Below are 19498 nucleotides of genomic sequence, written 5' to 3' on the forward strand. Positions count from 1 at the left end.
TCAGCAGTGATGCAGGCACTATGGAATCAGGGCATCAACGAACCCTACATAAGCGTACTGGAATACAGCGGATCCACAGCCACCACAGCTCTCCATAAAAAAAGCAACAGAATCCCAATAAAGAAGGGTATAAAGCAGGGAGACACAATCTATGCTAAGGAGGTTTTGAGGGTCCTAGATTGGGAAGAGTCGTGGGTTAAGAGTTCATGAAGAGTATCTTAGTAACCTGCGATTCGCTGATGACATTGCTTTGATGAGTAACTCAGGGGACGAATTACAGCTTATGATTACTGAACTGGACACAGAAAGCAGAAAAGTAGGACTGAAAATTAATATGCATAAAACTAAAGTAATGTGCAAAAGTCTCGTCAAGAAACCGCACTCTGCGATAGGTGGAGCAACGCTGAAAGTTGTAAAGGAATATGTCTACTTAGGACAGCTAGTAGCCGCGGAGCCAGACCATGAGAGTGAAATAACAACTAGAAGAATAAGAATGGAATTGATCACATTCGGCAAACATTGTCAAATCATGAATGGTAATCTACCACCAACCCTCAAGAGGAAGGTATATAACAGCTGCATTTGCGGTATTTACCTATGGAGCAGAAACCTGGAGGTTTACAAAGAGGGTTCAGCTTAAATTGAGGACGACGCAGTGAGCGATGCAAATGAAAATGATAGGTGTAACCTTAAGAGACAAGAAAAGAGCAAAGTGGATTAGGGAACAAACCAGGGTTAAGGATATCATAGTTGAAATCAAGAATAAATGGAGATAAGCCGAGCACGTAGCGTGTAGGCAAGATAACGGCTGGTCATTAAGGGTAACTGACCGGATTCCCAGAGAAGGCGAACGCATGAGGGGGAGACAGAAAGTTAGGTGGGCCGATGAGATTAAAAAGTTTGCAGGTATAATGTGGCAGCAGAAAGCACAAGATTGGATCTAGGGAGAGGCCTTTGCCCTGCAGTGGGCGTAGTCAGGCTGATGATGATGACGAAAATAAAAAGTTATGCACAATAGAAATACCATAAATATACTGCAATATTATTCAAGCATCTTCTTTTTTCAAGTGAAACCACTTACTTCATCTTCAAGGGCTGTAGGATTTGCTCTAAACCTCAAAGGGTCATCAGCATCTGTAAAGAAAGAAACGAATTCTAGCTAGTACATCCAACTTTGTAAAAATTGCCAATTATATTACAGTAAATATACAATAAATATCGTACTGTAAATATATGCAGGAGTGAGACAGAGGGACCTTAACTGGAAGCAGTTCTTGGAGCAACGAAACGTCGATTTTGGAACAGAAGAACCTTGATTTAGAACAGTTAGGGGCATATAATGTCATACTAAAACCTTTAAAAAAAAAGGGGGTAGAAGTACATAGTATTTCAATTGACTTACAATAGATATAACACTGAAACAGTCTGAAAAAAGCTTTTAATGCATTATCACCAGGTATAAACTACACAGCCTTTTTTACTTACCAAGCAAGCAATCTAGGTTGCATAACAAGCACATGAAATAATTGTTGAAAAATGGTCGTTGAAAGTAGAAAAACAAAAAATCATCACACTTATCAAAAATTTTTAAACTGTGATTGCACAAGAATTGTAGCTGCATAGCAGTAGGCCTAATTTTCAGTTGATTTATCAGATTACTGGTTGCTTTAAATTTTCGTACATCTGCTTTGTCAGCAGCTCTTAGGAAGCTTTTCAAGCTTCCCAAGAGAATCCTCTAGGCCAGTGTTACCGTTTGTCAGGAGGACATCACAATAGCTGCTTACATTAACTTTTGCTTGAGCTATCTGCTCGGCCAGGCAGTTGGCATCACTGATCTCTACAAGGAGGAGCTGGATGGCGCATCGAGCGAGCGCTGTTAAAGCCACTCGAAGTCGCCGCGGGTGTCCCGGAAGCCACTGCCATGAACAGACGACTGCTGCCGGTGCGAGGGCTTCTTTTTGATAGAATGCCTGCCTGTAGCACAGTAAGCTGTACGAATCGACCGGAAATGCCCTCGCGGAAAACATTTCATGCATAAATACCACAAAATTATATTACTTTTTACGCATTCTGCAAGAAAATCGTGGCTCTTGATTGCCTTTTTTTTTTTAACGAGGCATGTTGAAGGTGTTTGGTACTTTTTGCCATCCAGTTTCCCTTGCTCAAGGCCTCAAATATACAAGAACTTGGTCAGTAACTTAAAGAGGGACAATTGAACGACGTCTCCAGGAAGCAGACTTTGCAGGGACCATTTTGGAGTCAAGTTTTGATCACTGAGGTCCAAGAACTAATCTTCGAAACGATGCCATTCCAACGCTGTTCTTAGAAACAAAGCTCCTCTTAGTCTAACCTTGCCCTGCGTCAGGCATAACTGGCAGAAGAAGAAAATGAGAAAAAAAGGCAGTATCTCCCAAACAGTGTAATAGATGGCACTGTCTCATAGAAGTACATACAAACTGAAATTGAGTGAGGATATTCTAGATGGCGCTGTACCCTACTTTCTGATTGGCTGCTGCGTGAGCTGTGCCTGCGTACGCGAGAAACAAGTGCCTTTCTCAGTCTCCTGGATTGTCGCCGTACGTGGCGGATCGCTGGTAGGACACGGACGAAGCATAGTGGCAAGCTCAAAGCGCCGTATTGGTTTGTGCTCGTTGCCTAATTAGTGGGGCATGGACGAAGCATAGCTGAGGGCCGCGGCGGCTCGTGCTGGTCCCCAGGCAGACAAAAAGACAGACAGGCCAGAAGCCACACGGACAGAAGCATGCAAGGACGGACAGACAGATGACAGATGCATGCACGGACGGATGGACGCTTTGCCCCACTCATCCTCATTCACTCTGTGGATATGCTTTGATTTTTTTACCAGATCACTTAAAAAAGGCAAACTTTTGCACTCCTGGCTACCGTAGCACTCATTGCTTTTCTTTTTTTGTAAAAAGAAAATTCCATGAGAATTTGTTTTCTGTGTTACCTGGCTGATGAGTAATTGTAAAGCTGTACGTTAACACATTCCGTCGTATTCGGAATGCGCCGGTACAGCGTCTTGTCATTTTTCGTGTAGCATTACAGTAGAATCTCGGTGATACGAATTCAAAGGGAGCACACAAAATATAGGTATAATCCCCAATTCGTATCAACCAAAAACAAGTTAAAGCTGATCATGAAGATAAACAAGAACTTTATTGGGGTCAACTACTTCTTGCTGAAAAAAGTTCAGGATGTTCTTTTGAACATTCCTGCCTCCGCTGTCTCTTAATAAAGTGCCGCGATTTCCTCACTCATGCTGCTGGTGCCAAAAGGTGCGTTCACACTTGGCATCTAAGGCAGCGAAAGCAGCAAAACTCTTTGAAAATTCACTCACCTCACGCTTATGCCGTCGGAAAAATTCTCCGCGAAGTCGATACGAAAAAGATCAGTCCAAGAGAATTCGCACTTGAGAATTCAAGCGAAAACGCCAGAGCAGCCGCAAAACCGCGTCCGTGCCCATTAAAAATGTTCACATTCGTTTTGCCCCTCGTATACATGCCACCCCCGCCGTCTTTGCCTCTTGAGAATTTATTCCTGAGCATTAAAATCCCCACAGAGTTCTAGTTATACATGCAAAGCACTGAAACGAAACAGTTTACAACTCTGCAGACGTTGTTTCGGAAGATACGTCAGAAGAAATAACACGAGCAGACGCAGCGGCAGCGACGGCTTCAGCCGGCAGTGCAAAATAGAGACACTTTTGGGCATGCCAACTCGCCGTTGCTGCACCTTCTTCTACTTCCAGTGTTTGCAGCGATTGTAATCTAAACCGGGCTCTCGAGGAACGAATCTTTTCCAAGGCCTTGAGCTTTGTCGCGCTGTGAGAATAGTTTGTGACTGCACCGATGCGAGCCACCACACCCGCCGACGCCTTGGCCGCCATCTTGAATGTACAGCTGGTTTTTTACATCACGTGGTTTGAGAGCCAGCGCAGCTGGTGTAGCCAAAGCTATAGCAGAAAGGCGATCCGCTACACGTGGCAGCAAAATTGGACTTTGACAGATTCGCGGCATCGTTTTCTGGCCACTTTTCCAGTAGCGAAGCGAGAAAAATTACGGTGAGTTTTGCCGCATTCGCTCTCTTTGAGGCCAAGTGTGAACGGGCCTTCCTCCCACAGACAAGCCGCGTCGCGCCACTGGCGTGCAGTAGTCAATCGTACGTTCGTAACATCCGGGGTTTCTGAAGAAACTGTTCGTATAACACCAAATCATTACGTATTCTATATAATGTAATCCATTCGAAACAACATTAAAATTTGTATCATTATACTGTAGTCGGGGTTATGCCTAATCCTAGGAATTGTATGCAGTAGTTGTAGATTACAGCACTTCACAAGTCATAATATAAAAATAAAAATAAAACTCAATCACTGCAAGTGCCATCAGGGAATATTTGTATTATGTCCAGAAGACACTTCCAGGAGAGTTAAGAGACCATCCGGTAGCTTCACAAGAACCCGCGTTGAAGAGCGGGGTTGCGTCGTCCAGCTTTTTTTAATGGAGGTCAGTGGTTGGCATAGCATCAAGTGTAATGCACAATTTTAAAGACAACAAAATGCATGCACCACTGTTCACTACCACCTTGTGGGGGACCACATTCAAAAGTGCAGCGTGGGTGCCTAAAGAAACCTTGCTGCAGTGGCTACCTTGTCAAGTTTGCATATGGTACTGCAAGAGTAGCCCTGCTGTAAGCGTACTGTACACTTTTATTAAGGGATGACATAAATGCACTTCATGTTAGTCCACTGCCACCTTCTCGTGCAAAACTGCCAGAGCAAGGATTCTCAAACTTTCTGGCAGCTTTTCCAGAGCACCGCAGATCCTCCAACTTTTACTTGAGTGTCAAGACAATCTGGTGATAACGCCTCTCGACATGCGCAACCACAGTATGAACACTGCCTGTTGGCCTGTTCCCTTTTCTCCAACATTGGAGGCCATCGACACTGACTCAGAACTTTCTATAATATATACCACCTTTACTTGCATAATCCTTGCACTTTTTTTTGGCAGAAAACTTACGGAAAGTTGGGGAGTGCGATAATTACACGGCGAAAACTATCCACGAAAACGTACAGAGCAAAAAAGAAAATGAAATCACCGCACATCGGGATTCTCATGGCAGCAACTAACAGCAAGCTTTGAGAAGTACAAATTAAAACTTACCTCAACAATAAAAACACAAGTTCAACACAGGGCAAGATTTATTTGAGACACAGAAGGCGCAAGCAAATAGTCGAGAATTAGAATACCATACGCTAAGCTTGTGGGCGTTGCAGGCGTAGCTGTAGCGCTCGTGGCTCAACAGGAGCCCGCAAAAAGTAAGCCTGGAACGTCAGTATTAGGCTGATGGCCATTCAAAAGAATCGTCTGCAGTTGCCTTTTGACGAAATAAAGTTTATCATCAATCCCAGTTTAAGGCACACAGAAGGCCTGCGTATTGGTGGCTTTCAGCTGCCGTCACCAGTAGCGAACACAAAACACGTCGACTCTGAAGGGCCTACCGGCGGCCCTGTTGCCGTTGTTTAGTGCATGATCATTTCCTTTCAACTAGAAACCAGCCGTGTAGTTTCTGTATCGCTCCATAATGTAACAACATTACGGACACTACGTGCAAAACACGCCGCAACACCCACTTGCCACTATGGCTTGGCTTGGATTGAATCTCTGTGTAATAGTACGCTCCATGCTTAGGAGATGGCACGCACTATCATCATCAGTGGCTGGAACGAGCAGATGACATTGTTGCGGCAATTTTCGGGGGTGCGATATTTACTCGAGGAAAAAAAGAAATCGTATTTTTGTTGGGCAATGTGGGGGGTGCGATAATTATGCGAGTGCGAGGATTACGTGAATAAATAGGGTAGACTTATGATTGCCCCCCTCTTCCATAGTCACGTAAAGCGCATGCCAACCGTACACGGCATGCTTCAGGTACCGCGCAGAGCAGGTAATGTAACCATGAAAATGAAGCGCCAGGCCTACAGAGGCCTGTTTTATTTTTTTGCAAAGCAAAGAAAGGAGGCATGCCAGTTGCACAGCAAAATGACACAGCGAAATGAACAGATAAAGTTACGAGTTGCACAAAAACATGCCAGTTGCACAGCAAAATGAACAGACATTAAAAAAAAAAGATTTTTTTTTTTCAAGACCCAAGGTGGGAGATGGGTTCATTATGCGAGCGGGTTCAATACGCGAGTATATATGGCAGTTGCTAATGGGGGTAAAACAGGAGCAGGTTACATTCGTTCTGGCAGCTCATGGAACGCCTGGGCTACGCAGAACCCAGTTTGAGATACCATGCATTAAAGCATTGCAGAGATGCTTTGCATGCAGGAAGCTGGTTGATGCCAGGTCAACACAACACTCGTCCACGATACACACATGTAAGTAACCACATGCAGCAGAATCGACGCGAAAGCTGCAGCGACCGGTGGAACATGCTACTCACAACGGAGAAACTGAAAGTCAACCCTACTACGCATGCCACTCATTAGTTTTCGCTAAGCTTTAGTACTGTCAAAACACACAGCCTAGCGAGTAAAAGGAGCACGCTCAGGGAACATTAGCACATTCTTGTGGCGTCATGCACATTTCCAATGGCTTGAGGAGATTATGGCAGCACCATCGAAGCCTTAATTAGGAATGTGCTCAGGAGAAACACGCTTGGGCACGTCTATGTATTCTTCAACCGTTTTATATCTTATATAGCTCAAAATGGTTTTCTATTGAACCTACGAACATGTGGTACCAGCTCAACGAGTTTGTTTAATATCGTCAAAACTCTTTCAGGGTACCTTTAAGCCATACTTACTGGTTCTATACAAACTTCCTAAGACGTATCTGGGTGCTACTACTGAATTTGTCCAAATTTTGCTAATAATTTTGTTGTGGAACTACTATTATGACTTTGTTTATCTTAACCAATCAAATATGTGGCAATAACAAATCAAACTTGCAGGTGAGACTTACTGAGAGTCCCAAGAGTCGCTGTTCTGACAAGTTTGTCAATCTGGTACTTCAGCTTCTGGTCAATAGGACGAATACGTTCCAGCACCTATAATATTGAAAGCATACATTGCAAAATAAGAACAGATTATACCTGCATGACATAATTATAAAAGAACAAATTAACCTGGCAGTAGTTTCGCTATGCTACCATTATTACAAAGGGCATAGACAATCATACCTAGGGATTTTATTGGTGAAATAAATTTCAGCGCAGCTTCTGGAGCAAACACAACCTGATTTAGAGCAGTAATTGAGTCATTTGAAGCATGTTTCCAGGCTCACATGTGCGAACGCGAATATTTGTTGCTGATATGGAGAAGTTGTACCCCATTTATTAAAATTTATATATATACACATTAATGCATGCTTTTCTTTAGTACATAATATTCCAGGCTATGAAATTAACTAACTGCACTTCCTTTTTGTACCCAACCCAGAGTTTCTCCAGTCCCATAAACATCAGTCAACTCACATTTCTCTGCGATAGAGTTCATATTTGTAATAAAATAAAGATTTCTCCGATGCTTCAGTTACTGTATGGAAGCACAAGCTGCGTTACTATTCCACACAATTTTTTACTATCGAAAAAATCTGTTCCGATAAGTTCATACTTTCAGTACAACTGAGGCCTATGCTGTACAATAAGGTAAGTACCATGTTTTCTGCTGTATAAGATGACTTTTTCCCCGATATTTTCACTGGTGCATCTCATACAAAGATGCATCTCATATAATGAAAAAATCGTGCGATTCTGCAAGACCAATTTGCCAATAGTTCATTCGCAAGAACAATAAACTGAGTGCAAGAGTATTCTTAAAAAAAGTAATCCAATCTTGTTATAAAAATGAATAAGCAGGGTTTTAGATGCCAGCCACTTGCTGTTAAAGCAGTGAAACTTACTTTTAGCCACTTTCCAGTGCCACGTACCATGTTGCTTTTGAGGACGACCGCACAATTTTTTATGCTGCTCTCTTGTGTAGTACTTCTTTATTAGCTCTGAAGCACGAGATTCCTTTGCACCTCAGGATCTTGCGAATGCAAGTTTGAATAGCGTGGGATCGACTTATGCCCAAATATGATTCGAACTATAGCACTGCCGGTACCAATGCTAAATCTAATAGAAGAAGCGTTTATTTAACAATATGTTGCCGTATTGCATCACTTTCTTCCTGCTGTTTGTATTCAAAGAGCTCTTGAAATCATGATATGATTGTTAGCAGAAGTGCTCTTTTAGTAGCCCTTTTCTTGTATCCTATGCATTACCTAGGGCAGTGAACTGCTTTTTTATTCTTTTCTTTTTTTCGGTTTAGTGACTGTAATATCATTTGTACAATGCAGCCAAAATAAAGCCCGTGTTTTATCCTGGCTTTTAGCTGCCTACTTCTTTTTTGCTAGTGTTTAGGCATTTATATTTCACTTCAGTTTGCTCTTCTTCCAAGGATATTGGAAACAAATATGTGATTATGCGGGGGTGCATTGAGTATACAGTACAAAGCATTCTGTTCCAACTGCTTGGTAAAATGTCGAAATTGAGTTGAAGTGGAAATAGTAATTAGGAGCCATGTTAAAGATCTTGTGAAGAAGATTCAAGAAACATTGTTATACTAATTGGTCCATTTTTCTCGGGAACACCCCAATGAGCCATTTCAGGCAATTTTTCATGGGTGCCGATTTTTATATTGCCTAACCAGAACAGATAAGTTGATGACACTTCATGCTTAATAATCATAGTTATTAGGAGTGCCCCTTGTCTTCTATACTTACTCAATATGAGTGTTTTATATGGAACAGCTTTTCTATTTAAGTTAAAATTGGTTTTTTTTTTTGGCCTCCCTATCTTTTTTACTATTACTAATTGCCAGGTAATAGAGGCTACAGCAAGCAACAGGGTGAATAGCACTGTTATCCAGCAATAATTTGTGCAGCTATACTGCCGCACGGTCTTATTTTTTGTTTTTGCATGATCAGGTTTAAACCACAAAAACTCATCACCACTCAGTGGAAGTCGCGCTACAATGTTTCTTAATCTTCAAGAATGTCTTGGATTGTTCTCTTAAGATTACGTGTACAAATCCTGCCCTAGCGGCCTCATTTTGATAGAGGCGAAATGCTAGAGGTGCACATACTTAAATTTAATAGCACGTTAAAGAACATCAGATAGTTAAAATTACTGGAGCCCTTCACTACGGCATTCCCCGTAATCGTATCGCAGTTCTGGGATGTAAAAACCAAACATTTATTATTAAGATTACACAAGCTTGTTTGCGAGCTTATGTAAGCACCAGTGATAGCGCTGGAAGTACAACCTTTGTCTGGAAAGTTTTGAGACTGATTTATTTTATTCTCGAGAAATGAATTTACAAAACAAATCTTGGTGCGTATGCGTAGCGCCATCTTTTTGTGCTAACTTGAGTTATTTATGGTAAGTGCTGTGACAGCAGTTACCATAAGCTAAATTAGAATTCAGCAGACAAAAAGCTAGATTAGAATTCCTCGATCAACTTTTGAACAAAAAAATAGCTCTAGACCCATCCCCGTATTTGACACCCCTTAGTAGCCGGCCCACCCGACACCACCACCCAAAGGCCTTGATCCCATATTTTGCTCGCACAGACCTACTGAAGTATTCGTACTTTCCAAGAACCATATGTGAATGAAACTGTCTTACTAATACGTGTGATGAATGAACTAACCTACCAAACAACCTTCTTCGCCCTTTATTGTTTCGTTTCGCAATTATTTTATTTGTATGTGTATTACCACCCTGCTTGGACCTCGAGTCTGCAGTATTGAATAAAAATTTTAAAAAATATATGTTAGGTTTTACATTCCACAACCATGATATAATTATGAGGCATATATAGTGCATCTGGCACTACAGTGTGCCTCATAACACACTGTGTTATGAGGCATATGCCTTTAAAATACCGCAGCTCAGGAAGCTGACCATCTGGTGTTCTTCAATGTGAACCGACGTTGCACAGCGCACGGACCTCTAGCATTTTGTCTCGACTAAAAAAGTGACTACCCCGGGCAGGATTGAACCCGCAACTTTTAGATTAGCAGCCCAGCACCAGCAGCTCTAGAACATGCAATGTAGAGTAAAGGAGAAAAACTTGTGCTCAACAGATGTCACAACAAGAAGAATCATGCATACATATGTGGCTTAAACAAACAGCCTGAAACTGACAGTTTCACTACAGAGACTGCTACAGAATATTAAGGCCGTACTTTTACAACTTCCATATGAATGTTAGCACCAGGACAGCATTTGGTTTCTCTTTTTTATCATGAGTGCACACACAGTACCTAACTAAACAGAGGCTCGAGTTGATGTGTGAACCACTATCACCTTGTCTTCATCCCAGCCACTTCAGCAATTCACCTTTTTTATGTTATGACTGAGTTTTTTTTTTTTTTTTTCATGAAGCTTTCAGTCCCTAACCGACCATAGCTGACAAGACCATTTTAGCACAATCTGAGAGAACAATATAAAAATGCTATACCTTGGAGTTTTACATATAAAAACCACAATACAATTATAGGGCGTGATATTGGAAGAGGAAACAGCACTCTGCATAATTCTTTAGATACCTGTGATTCTTAATGTGCATTTATGTAAAGTACATGGGAATTCTTCCATTTCATCCCCATTGAAATGCGGCTGCTGCAACTGGTAAATCAGCCTACTTCCACAAGTTTAGAAGTGCAACGTCTTACCTGCTAAGCTACTAAAATGGGTCTATCAGAAAATTTTATAATAATCTTGCACAGAAAATTAAAAGAGCATCAAAATTATAATGCTGATTCAGCTATACTTTACTAACAATGAAAGAAAATTCATGGTAAACTACACTTGGTATTCTTCTAAACAGGCAAGTAAGGATTACATTAGGTGAATCTCAGCTGCAGGACACTGATAATTACAGTAGAAACTACAATCTTACAAAATATTACGAACTATAAAAACCAAATTATAAGGCTATTGTAGTGCCACAAAATAGTGAAAGCAGTGAGTGATGCGTACAGTTCTTGCTTGCACGATACGACGAATTGAAGGGTCACCACTGATGCTCTTGCCGGAAACCTTGCACCAGACAACGTGTGTCAGATCAAGCAGGTAGCTGAGCATGACATGGTTCTTCATCTCTAGGAAGCTCAAGCCCTGGACAACAAACCAGCAAAAATCAATGTTACCAACAGCTGTAGACAAATTTCTAGCTTAATTAACTTCTTCATGGTTCTAATTCTTTCCAACAATAGCCACAGATTGTTTTGCATATAAAAAGAAAAGCTTATTTATGCAATACCATAACACTAATTGCTTTGCAAGATTACATCTCACAGTCTTTTCTACCAGTAAAACAAAAACAAAATTCAAAAAGCTTACGATCAAATCAATAATCATTAAAGCATTTACTATATGTGATTCACTTCAACAATATACTAAAATAGTTTTCTTTGCAATTTCACAAGAATGAAGCGAGGGCATGAAAACTGAAATGTCCAGTTGACCACCCACAAACAATTTATGGGACAAGATATTTGAGAAAAACCTGCACTTCCTCTTAGCCTGAGAACACAGCCTCTCAGTAGAAGTTTCAGCCTATAGCAATTTTCGCTGCCTATACAGCTATCAACTAAATGAAAAATTTCATCAACTTATTGGGCAAAAATTCACATATGCTGAGAGGCCCCTGTCCTGTAAACTTTTTTGAGGTTGTACATGTCTGGCAAACTCAGCATATAACATCAAAAATAATATTATTAACTTCATGAATGCTATTCCACATGCGGATTCTATATTTGCTTTTACGACAACGTGAATTCCAAATATTTTGCACTGAAATTTCAGTTTAACCCAGTTTCTGCATACTTTGCGCACAGACACACGGTCATCAAAGCAATAAAAATACAAAACCCACTAAGGTGAACCTCACTAGCACACACATTACCTCGTACATATAGAGGGAATGCACTTTATGTCATCCGTGAGGAACGCTAATGGCGGGGTAGCCATTTCGGAGGTCCGCGCACTTGCCGCTCGCGCAAAAAACTCATTGCATGCATTGTGTTCAAGATCTGTACAGTTATTTCGATGACTTAGAGACATCCAGTACCCCTCCTGCACACTGACCCATGGACAGAAGGGCGGCGCATAGGAACGGACCTTCAAAATGGAGCGGCAATGGTGTTGCCACCTCAGGGCTCAGTGCATACCCCGTTTACAAAGGACATTCACCATTTTGATATAACTGCTATGAATAAATAAAAACAAGCAATAAATGATAAGACTTGACTAGGTGCTCTTTTTTTTTCTTTATGTCTTCCATTAGGGCCTTGCATTGTCCCCACTGATGAATGAGCCCCAGATCACTTCATTTGAAAATTCAGGAGGAACTTGCAAATAAGGTTGACACTTAGCATGCCCTGCCGGGGTGGTCTAGTGGCTAAGATACTCGGCTACTGACCCGCAGGTCGCGGGATCGAATCCCGGCTGCGGCGGCTGCATTTCCAATGGAGGCGAAATGTTGTAGGCCCGTGTGCTCAGATTTGGGTGCACGTTAAAGAACCCCAGGTGGTCAAAATTTCCGGAGCCCTCCACTACGGCGTCTCTCATAATCATGTAGTGGTTTTAGGACGTTAAACCCCACATATCGATCAATGACACTTAGCATCACGTGTATGCCAAGTGAGCCAGTGCACTGTCATGGAGAAGATGGGTGCCTCTCTTGAGCACTGCTCCCACTTGACAGTGTTTTGCAACTTCGTGAGAAACTTTCAATGGCATCCTGCCTTGATGGTTTGGCCTCTGAAGGCATAATCTATAATGCATGTACAAAGACCCAAAACAGTCCCAAAACAGGCTCGGCATAACTTTCCTGCTGATGGACCAAGCCATGACCTATTCATGACAGTAGGAAATTCCAATGCTTCAACTATTTGTATTGTGAGCTTGCTTACACGTCGTAATACTGCACCAAACATTCAACCATAGCAATGAACAAGAAAAATCACTAAACTGTGGCTCCCCCAAGGCTCCAACATTTTTGCCACTGCTTTACCCAAGTGTTTTTTGCATAGCCATCAGCAGCAGAGAATCCCAGTGTGTCAACGTTCATCACGTGCAAGACCTCTAGAGGACATTGTGGATTGAGCCCACACTCATGTTAACCTGTTACACTGTTGTTCAACTACAGCCCAATCCACTTATGACAAAACCCGAGTGCCCCGAATATTTTACTGGCTTCATTTTTATAACCTATAATACCTATGAACAGGTCACATTAAAAAAAATGAAAAAATAGTGAGGTAGCTAGGTTTTGTGAAAACTATACATCAGATGGGATGTGCCAACAAATATCAATGATGAAGAGGACAGACGTGCCAGTTTTCCAGACATACTTCGAAATTCTGCCGATTTCACGGCGCTGGCAAACAAGCCCCATAAAGCCTATGTATGATGTCTGAAGTTTCAGACATTGAAACACTGTCAAGTTTCAACTTTTTCCTGAAATTTCATCTCCAAAAGTGCATTAACAGAGACTGCCCCTGCTCTGCAACGAATTTCAAGTCAGCTTTGCCACAATTCGATAAATCTATGCAGTGAAACATACTGTAAAATTGAAGGAGCACACATGCCTGACAATACCGACAAGGCAGCAAAACTGGTCGCAATGTATGAGTGCACAGTAGACATTGGGGTTATGGGCACGGCTTCAGCAGCTTGAATTTTCCATTTTCTGCTTTCTCATCAAAGATTTCGCCTCTCATACATTTCAGCATAGACACTTAGCAGCCAGAATTCATTAGCGTCTCCGATAATTTAATGTGAGGGCAGTGTTGTGATCAGGTTATTTCCCCACAGACAAAAGTTGATAGTGCAGCAGCACCTTATTGTTATAACCGATATATTGTTAAAACTAGTATCATTATAAGTGGGTTCGACTGTATCATCAAAACAGCAGAGAGTACCACAGCTTTGACTTGCCCGGCGATTTTTCATTCATCATAAATCAAGATATGGTCCACCTGTTTATCATCCAAGCTTGCTTGACCATGTTTAAATCTCTGCTGCATTTTAACAAAGCCTTTTAACCTAGGGCATTGTCATCATATTGATAACATGCGTGCAACATTAAAGACACAGATTAGAGACATACAATGACTCAGACCATCAATCGATCTAACCTCACTAATTAAGAAGTTGGCTATTGCGTCGGACAGAGCGAACCCTGTTTTCCTCATTCAATGCAGACTTATATTTTCATTTCTTCATAAGGTCACAACAAGTGACTTCTGGCAGCCCTCACTGCAGAAAAGCAAAATGCACATGATCCCCATCACGTGTCATTTTAATGGTGTATGCGACCATTTGTTTTTATATCAGTGTTGAAATTCAGTACATTTTATTATCATAATCTTTTTCTCTTTCGAAATGTGCAGGTATACCTTCGTTTGTACAGAGCAGCTTCACTTGACTAATGATCACATGCTCATGAGCGGCAGAATAAAATGTGTTAGCTGAGGGACTGTGGCACCTGCTGATGCTTTGCATAAGTACGAGAAGCACCTGGCTCGTGAGGCAGTAAAGAGAATTCACGACAACGAGCATTGGAAAAACTTATTTTACCAGCTTTTTATACTTAATGACAGTTGACAATGTCAAAATGAAGGTGATTAACCACAGTTGCACTCAGTCCTGTGAAAGTAAATATTGAGGGTAAAAAACAGCTTGACAGGATGGGCTACCAGCATTGCTATCGTTTCTCAGTATTGCTGCAGGACGAACGCTAGCATATTTTAGTGGCTTCTCTAATAAAAAAAAATTATGATAAAAATATCCACACACTTTTGGAATCAACCACTGCAGGCTTAACAACTACTGAATGCTGTTTGCTGTACTTCTCGTTGCACAGCAAAAAACTGGGCCATAAAAATCAGTAGCAAGTCCCTTTCACCCACACGTAGTGCAACATGGTGGCTCGAACAACATAAAAGCAGCATAATCACATGGCATTTCAGCTCCTTCAGTACGATAACGATGCTGTACGAATGTTTTTGGTGTGTGCATCAATAATGAAAAAACCTGTACATGATGCACTGATAACATTAACAAACTATGCTAACACTATCTAACTAAAAAACTATATAACAAACATCACAAACTATGCATCCCCTCACGTTGCTGTTCTAACACTGAGGTCTCAGTCACATCAGTGCAAGCCACCTATACTGCTACTATACTTGGATACAACTCTATAGTTAAAGAAATGAGAAAATTTTGGTTGGGGTTTCCTCGTTTCTCCAATTTTTGTCCCAAACAGGCAGACTTCTGCCAAATGTTTATGTTTAACTCAATAATTCTGTGGCATTTCTGCCTCAAGGGCAGATGTATAGAAGCCAGCACCAATCGGCGCGCACTCTGAACACAATGAGCTGGGTGGCCGGTAACCCCACCTTCAAAAATTGCCAAATAAGTGGGACTTTCTCTTTATCCACAGAGGTGATCGGCTCAAACACTTCGATCACCTGGGTGGGGCCTCTCCGGAACTCTTCAAGTTGGATATCAGACTATTGATCAAAATAAATCTTTTTCCTATTGTGCCTTCACAAATGCAACTCACTGCTCAAGCACGAGCAGCAACTCACTGCTCGTGCTTCAACTTTTCTGATGAACAGTGCCATTGTTGCTTTGATGCCCTAGCAGTATTCTGCAGTACCACATTAGGCCCGTTCAATTCGCCTGCACCACATGAACCAGTTCACGAGGTGCTGCACCTTGCCATTCGTTTTAGCAGTGCAGCATTGATGACCTCTAAACCCTCCCATTCGTTGCAAAAAAGTGCAGAAGAGGTGCAGCACTGATTCACAACTTTCCTGCACCTCCTACGCTGACGGTGCCGGGGTGGTGCAGCCGCGCGTGCAGCTGAACAGACAACACAGTGCTTAGGGCCGTTCCACGCACTTCCCGCACAGTCGCAACGCACATGCCGGGACCCCTGCCGCACGCAAGCGGGGGGGGGGGGGGGGGGGGGGGACAAATAAGCCAATTTGCGACACTCTTTCACCCTCTGCTTGGGTGCGGCAGGTGTGCCGGCACGTTGGCTGCGGCTGTGCGGGAAGTGCGTAGAACGGCCCTTAGGCGTAGGCGCCGTACCCGCCTGTATTAACCTGGTGTGTTTTGCCAAGATGTTTGCGCCTCACGAACTGTCCGCACGTGCGGTTTACCAACGGTCAGTGTTAGTTGAACAGTATAAATTAAGCGAACAGAAATAAGGTCTGCACCTTGTCGGCACATTGTCATTCGTTTCGGGTGTCACGCTGTGCCTGCACTGCTGCACTCGCACTACAGAATTTCTGAACATCGTGTGCACAGCCGTGAACCGGTTCCGATTGGTGCAGGTGAATCAAACAGACCTATAGATCCCGTGTGCCTCTCATCACTCCCACCCCCTCCCCTTACCAGCCCCTACTAGTGGCTGCATATTGTTTTAAACACATACCATACTGTTCGACTGAACCTCACACAAATAAATTTTGAACTTAAAACAAATTTCTGTGCCTCTCTTGACACTGACTACGTATACATGTTGATACTGTGAAATACTTTGACTAAAGGGGCAGTGTTTTTCATTATTTCTTTAAAGAATTAATGAACAGCCATAAGCAATTTAACACCACCTATCTCATCAATCTACCATTCAGCCTTTTTTTCTCGTATTCTACACCTTTCTCTGAATTAGATTCGGTGAAGAGGTCTCAAATCAAAGTAGTTGGTGTAAAGTAGTTCACATATTCGTTACTCTCAGTATTATAAATATGGTTCTTAGACGCGACATTAATATCGTTGTGGCACAACCTTTACTCTGCTTAAATATGAATACTGCCCATTTTAAAAATCCATTTCGATAAAAACCTAAAGGAACCTGTTTAAAACCGGGTGGATTGGTTATACCAAAAGGCGTAGACAGCTGCTTCGCGGCGAACTTTGAACACCTGTTTTCTCGTTAGCAGCAACGTTACTTACTGTACCAAGATTGCGCCTGTACTAAGTAGCATGCTTCACAGAAATGCCCAATAGGCCGATCAACACATTTCCTATACATCCCATTAAAACTCGTGCTGTCACATAACTTATAATTACCTACCGCAGCAGTATTCAACTCCCTTTTGTTTTTGACACGAGATAGAAGGCCTTCCACAGCGGTAGAAACGCCAGACGCCTTGTCTTTGATGTCTTTGAGGTGCGCAAGGAACTCGGGTAGCTCTTTTTCAACCCGGTCAGGCATAGCAACCTGGAAATAGGGCGTTCATCAAGTTGAATAAACTGCAGACTGCATAAGTATATTGGCAAATGAGCAAACATGACTCAAATTCGCGTTAACTGGCGCTTATTTGTCTACGATCTCATCTCGGTGGTATCATCATGTAAGCAATACCTATACGATATAAAGAAAGAGAAAAGTAGTACCTGCGACATGACCATACAGAGTTACTACTGCAAGGTAACGCCAGTAACGCTATAGCACCGATTTCCACACTTGTCACAGCCACGTGGTTAACGTTACGTGACGCGCGCAATGAACGCACAAATCAAAACAAACAGGGTTGCCAGAGGAGCCAACTAAATTGAGACAAAAATTTTAAAAATACAGTTTTTTACCCTCTGCAGCATGCTCTATCAATACAGTCAAACCAAAGACACCAAAATTAAAAATAAAAAGTCTATAAATAAGAAGTATAGCTCTGACACAGTGGCTGGCAAGCGCACAACGCTCTGTATACGTTGGAACTTCATACAATAATACATAAAGTTGGCACTTCTCCCTGGGGTACGAGCGTTTTGAGGGGCAAAACACTTCCTCCGTGGGCAAAACCATGGAGAATGAATTTTTTTTTTTTTCCTTTCTCCATGGATCTCGTTGTGTAAGAGTGATTCACGTCGCTGATTCAAGTCGCTGCTGCTTTTGTCAGTTCTTGCGAGGTCGCAGTGTGTACGCTGATGTGCGCACGGATTTCACCGCGGTGCTCGAGTCGATAACACCAAATCTCTCGAAGTCTTTTCTGCCAAATCATGAAGGAAATGTGATAACGAGCTGTACGAGCGTGAATTAAAGGACATGTGTTATGTGATTTGTGAATACCTGTTCGACGCACGATTTTAGTATTGTGGCGTACGTACTACGTGGACGTGTAGAACTCGTGTTGCTGAGGGTTGATCAGAATCAGCTGGACTGTCATTTGAGCGAATGACGGCAACACTTTTTGTTATTTCTTTAAACTTCGTTTTGCGCAAGTGCACGAGGCAGATACGGCATGCACAAGGAAGAATAAACGGGATATAAATAGTCGTTCACCCGACGTAACAATTATGCTGTCACCGATGATGACGATCTGTTTTCTTAGCAGTGTCAGTTTAGTTAGATGTATACAAAGGAAAAAAATAGAACGAAAATTTATTGCTGGGAGCACTGTCTAGCTCAAAATGCCGACCCCAAGCATTTTTTTCTAAAATTGGTTAACATTGCCGCAACGCAGTCGTGTTGTGCGGCGAAGTGCACGCAGTGTAGTGTGGTAAAGCATGCATAGACGAAGGTGTGTTAAATGGAACTGTAAGTAGCACTGTCATTAGTCCTCGTGTGTGTACCCTAATTATACACGCGCCGCCTCCTGTCTCATTAATGGCGATACGGTGGACAGCATCGCCACTGCTTCAGCCTTTCTAACGAGTCCATATCAATTTACCCTGGAAAAACATTTTGTGACGTGCAGTTCGCAGTAAACGTAGCGTGACTGCCTTTACTGCGAGCTGGAACTTACCCCACTCCGTATTTTTTACATAAAATTCTCCCTGACAGTGAAATTCAAAACAAGTGTGACGCGTGCGATGGCATCATTGGGATCAGACACATGCTGGCGGGCTGTCCCGCGGCTCCCGCCGACCCCGAAGAACAATGGCTTTACTGGCAGACGATGGTGCGAAGCGCGTCTTATCAAGACCAACTACGGGCAGTCCAGAAGGTGCACGATGACGCCACAAGGCTCGGCCTGACGGTACCGACGTGGACGCGGCCCGCCTCGGTCTGAAAAGACCGGGCTTCAGGACACAAATAAAGTTTTGGGAATAAATGAATGGAGTTCGCAAGGCAGTAAACTGCTAACTTATTGCGACATTAATTCAAGATTGTTGCATGGCATCTCTAAAGAAGAGCTAAATACCTATGATACAATTCCTTTAAATACAATTCCTTTAAATTGTAACTGATTACAGACATCATATACAGCCTCAGCAAAATAAATGAGCGATTACAGAAATGAAATCAATTACTTTAGCCTTACTTTAATTCAAAAGGTTTTATCATATATTATCGTGTGTTATTGTGCACCATCAACAACGCCCACTTCTCAATTATCTGCACGATAGTATTAAACCTTGTTCACGTGTGATTTTTATCGTAACC

The 19498-nt window shown here is 42.3% G+C and overlaps 1 protein-coding gene across 2 annotated transcripts in view; it reads right to left on the minus strand.

Moving 5' to 3' along the window:
* LOC119187459 (neuroguidin-A) overlaps positions 1 to 17641 on the minus strand; it is an 83952-nt gene extending 66311 nt beyond the window's left edge. The window contains exons 1-5 of one of the 2 annotated variants that reach the window (XM_037435568.2): positions 17509 to 17641; positions 17186 to 17332; positions 11062 to 11199; positions 6996 to 7080; positions 1082 to 1134 (exon numbers count right to left, since the gene is read on the minus strand). In XM_037435568.2, the coding sequence (XP_037291465.1) occupies positions 1082 to 1134; positions 6996 to 7080; positions 11062 to 11199; positions 17186 to 17332; positions 17509 to 17523 (438 nt within the window). In that variant the 5' untranslated portion in view covers positions 17524 to 17641. Of the gene's footprint in view, positions 1 to 1081; positions 1135 to 6995; positions 7081 to 11061; positions 11200 to 17181; positions 17333 to 17508 lie in introns of those variants that run through there. The other variant, XM_075878659.1, reaches the window with a different exon arrangement.
* Between the last annotated feature and the right edge of the window lie 1857 nt (positions 17642 to 19498).

The sequence above is a fragment of the Rhipicephalus microplus genome, chromosome X, assembly GCF_043290135.1.
Source record: "Rhipicephalus microplus isolate Deutch F79 chromosome X, USDA_Rmic, whole genome shotgun sequence".
In the NCBI taxonomy this organism is placed as follows: domain Eukaryota; kingdom Metazoa; phylum Arthropoda; class Arachnida; order Ixodida; family Ixodidae; genus Rhipicephalus; species Rhipicephalus microplus.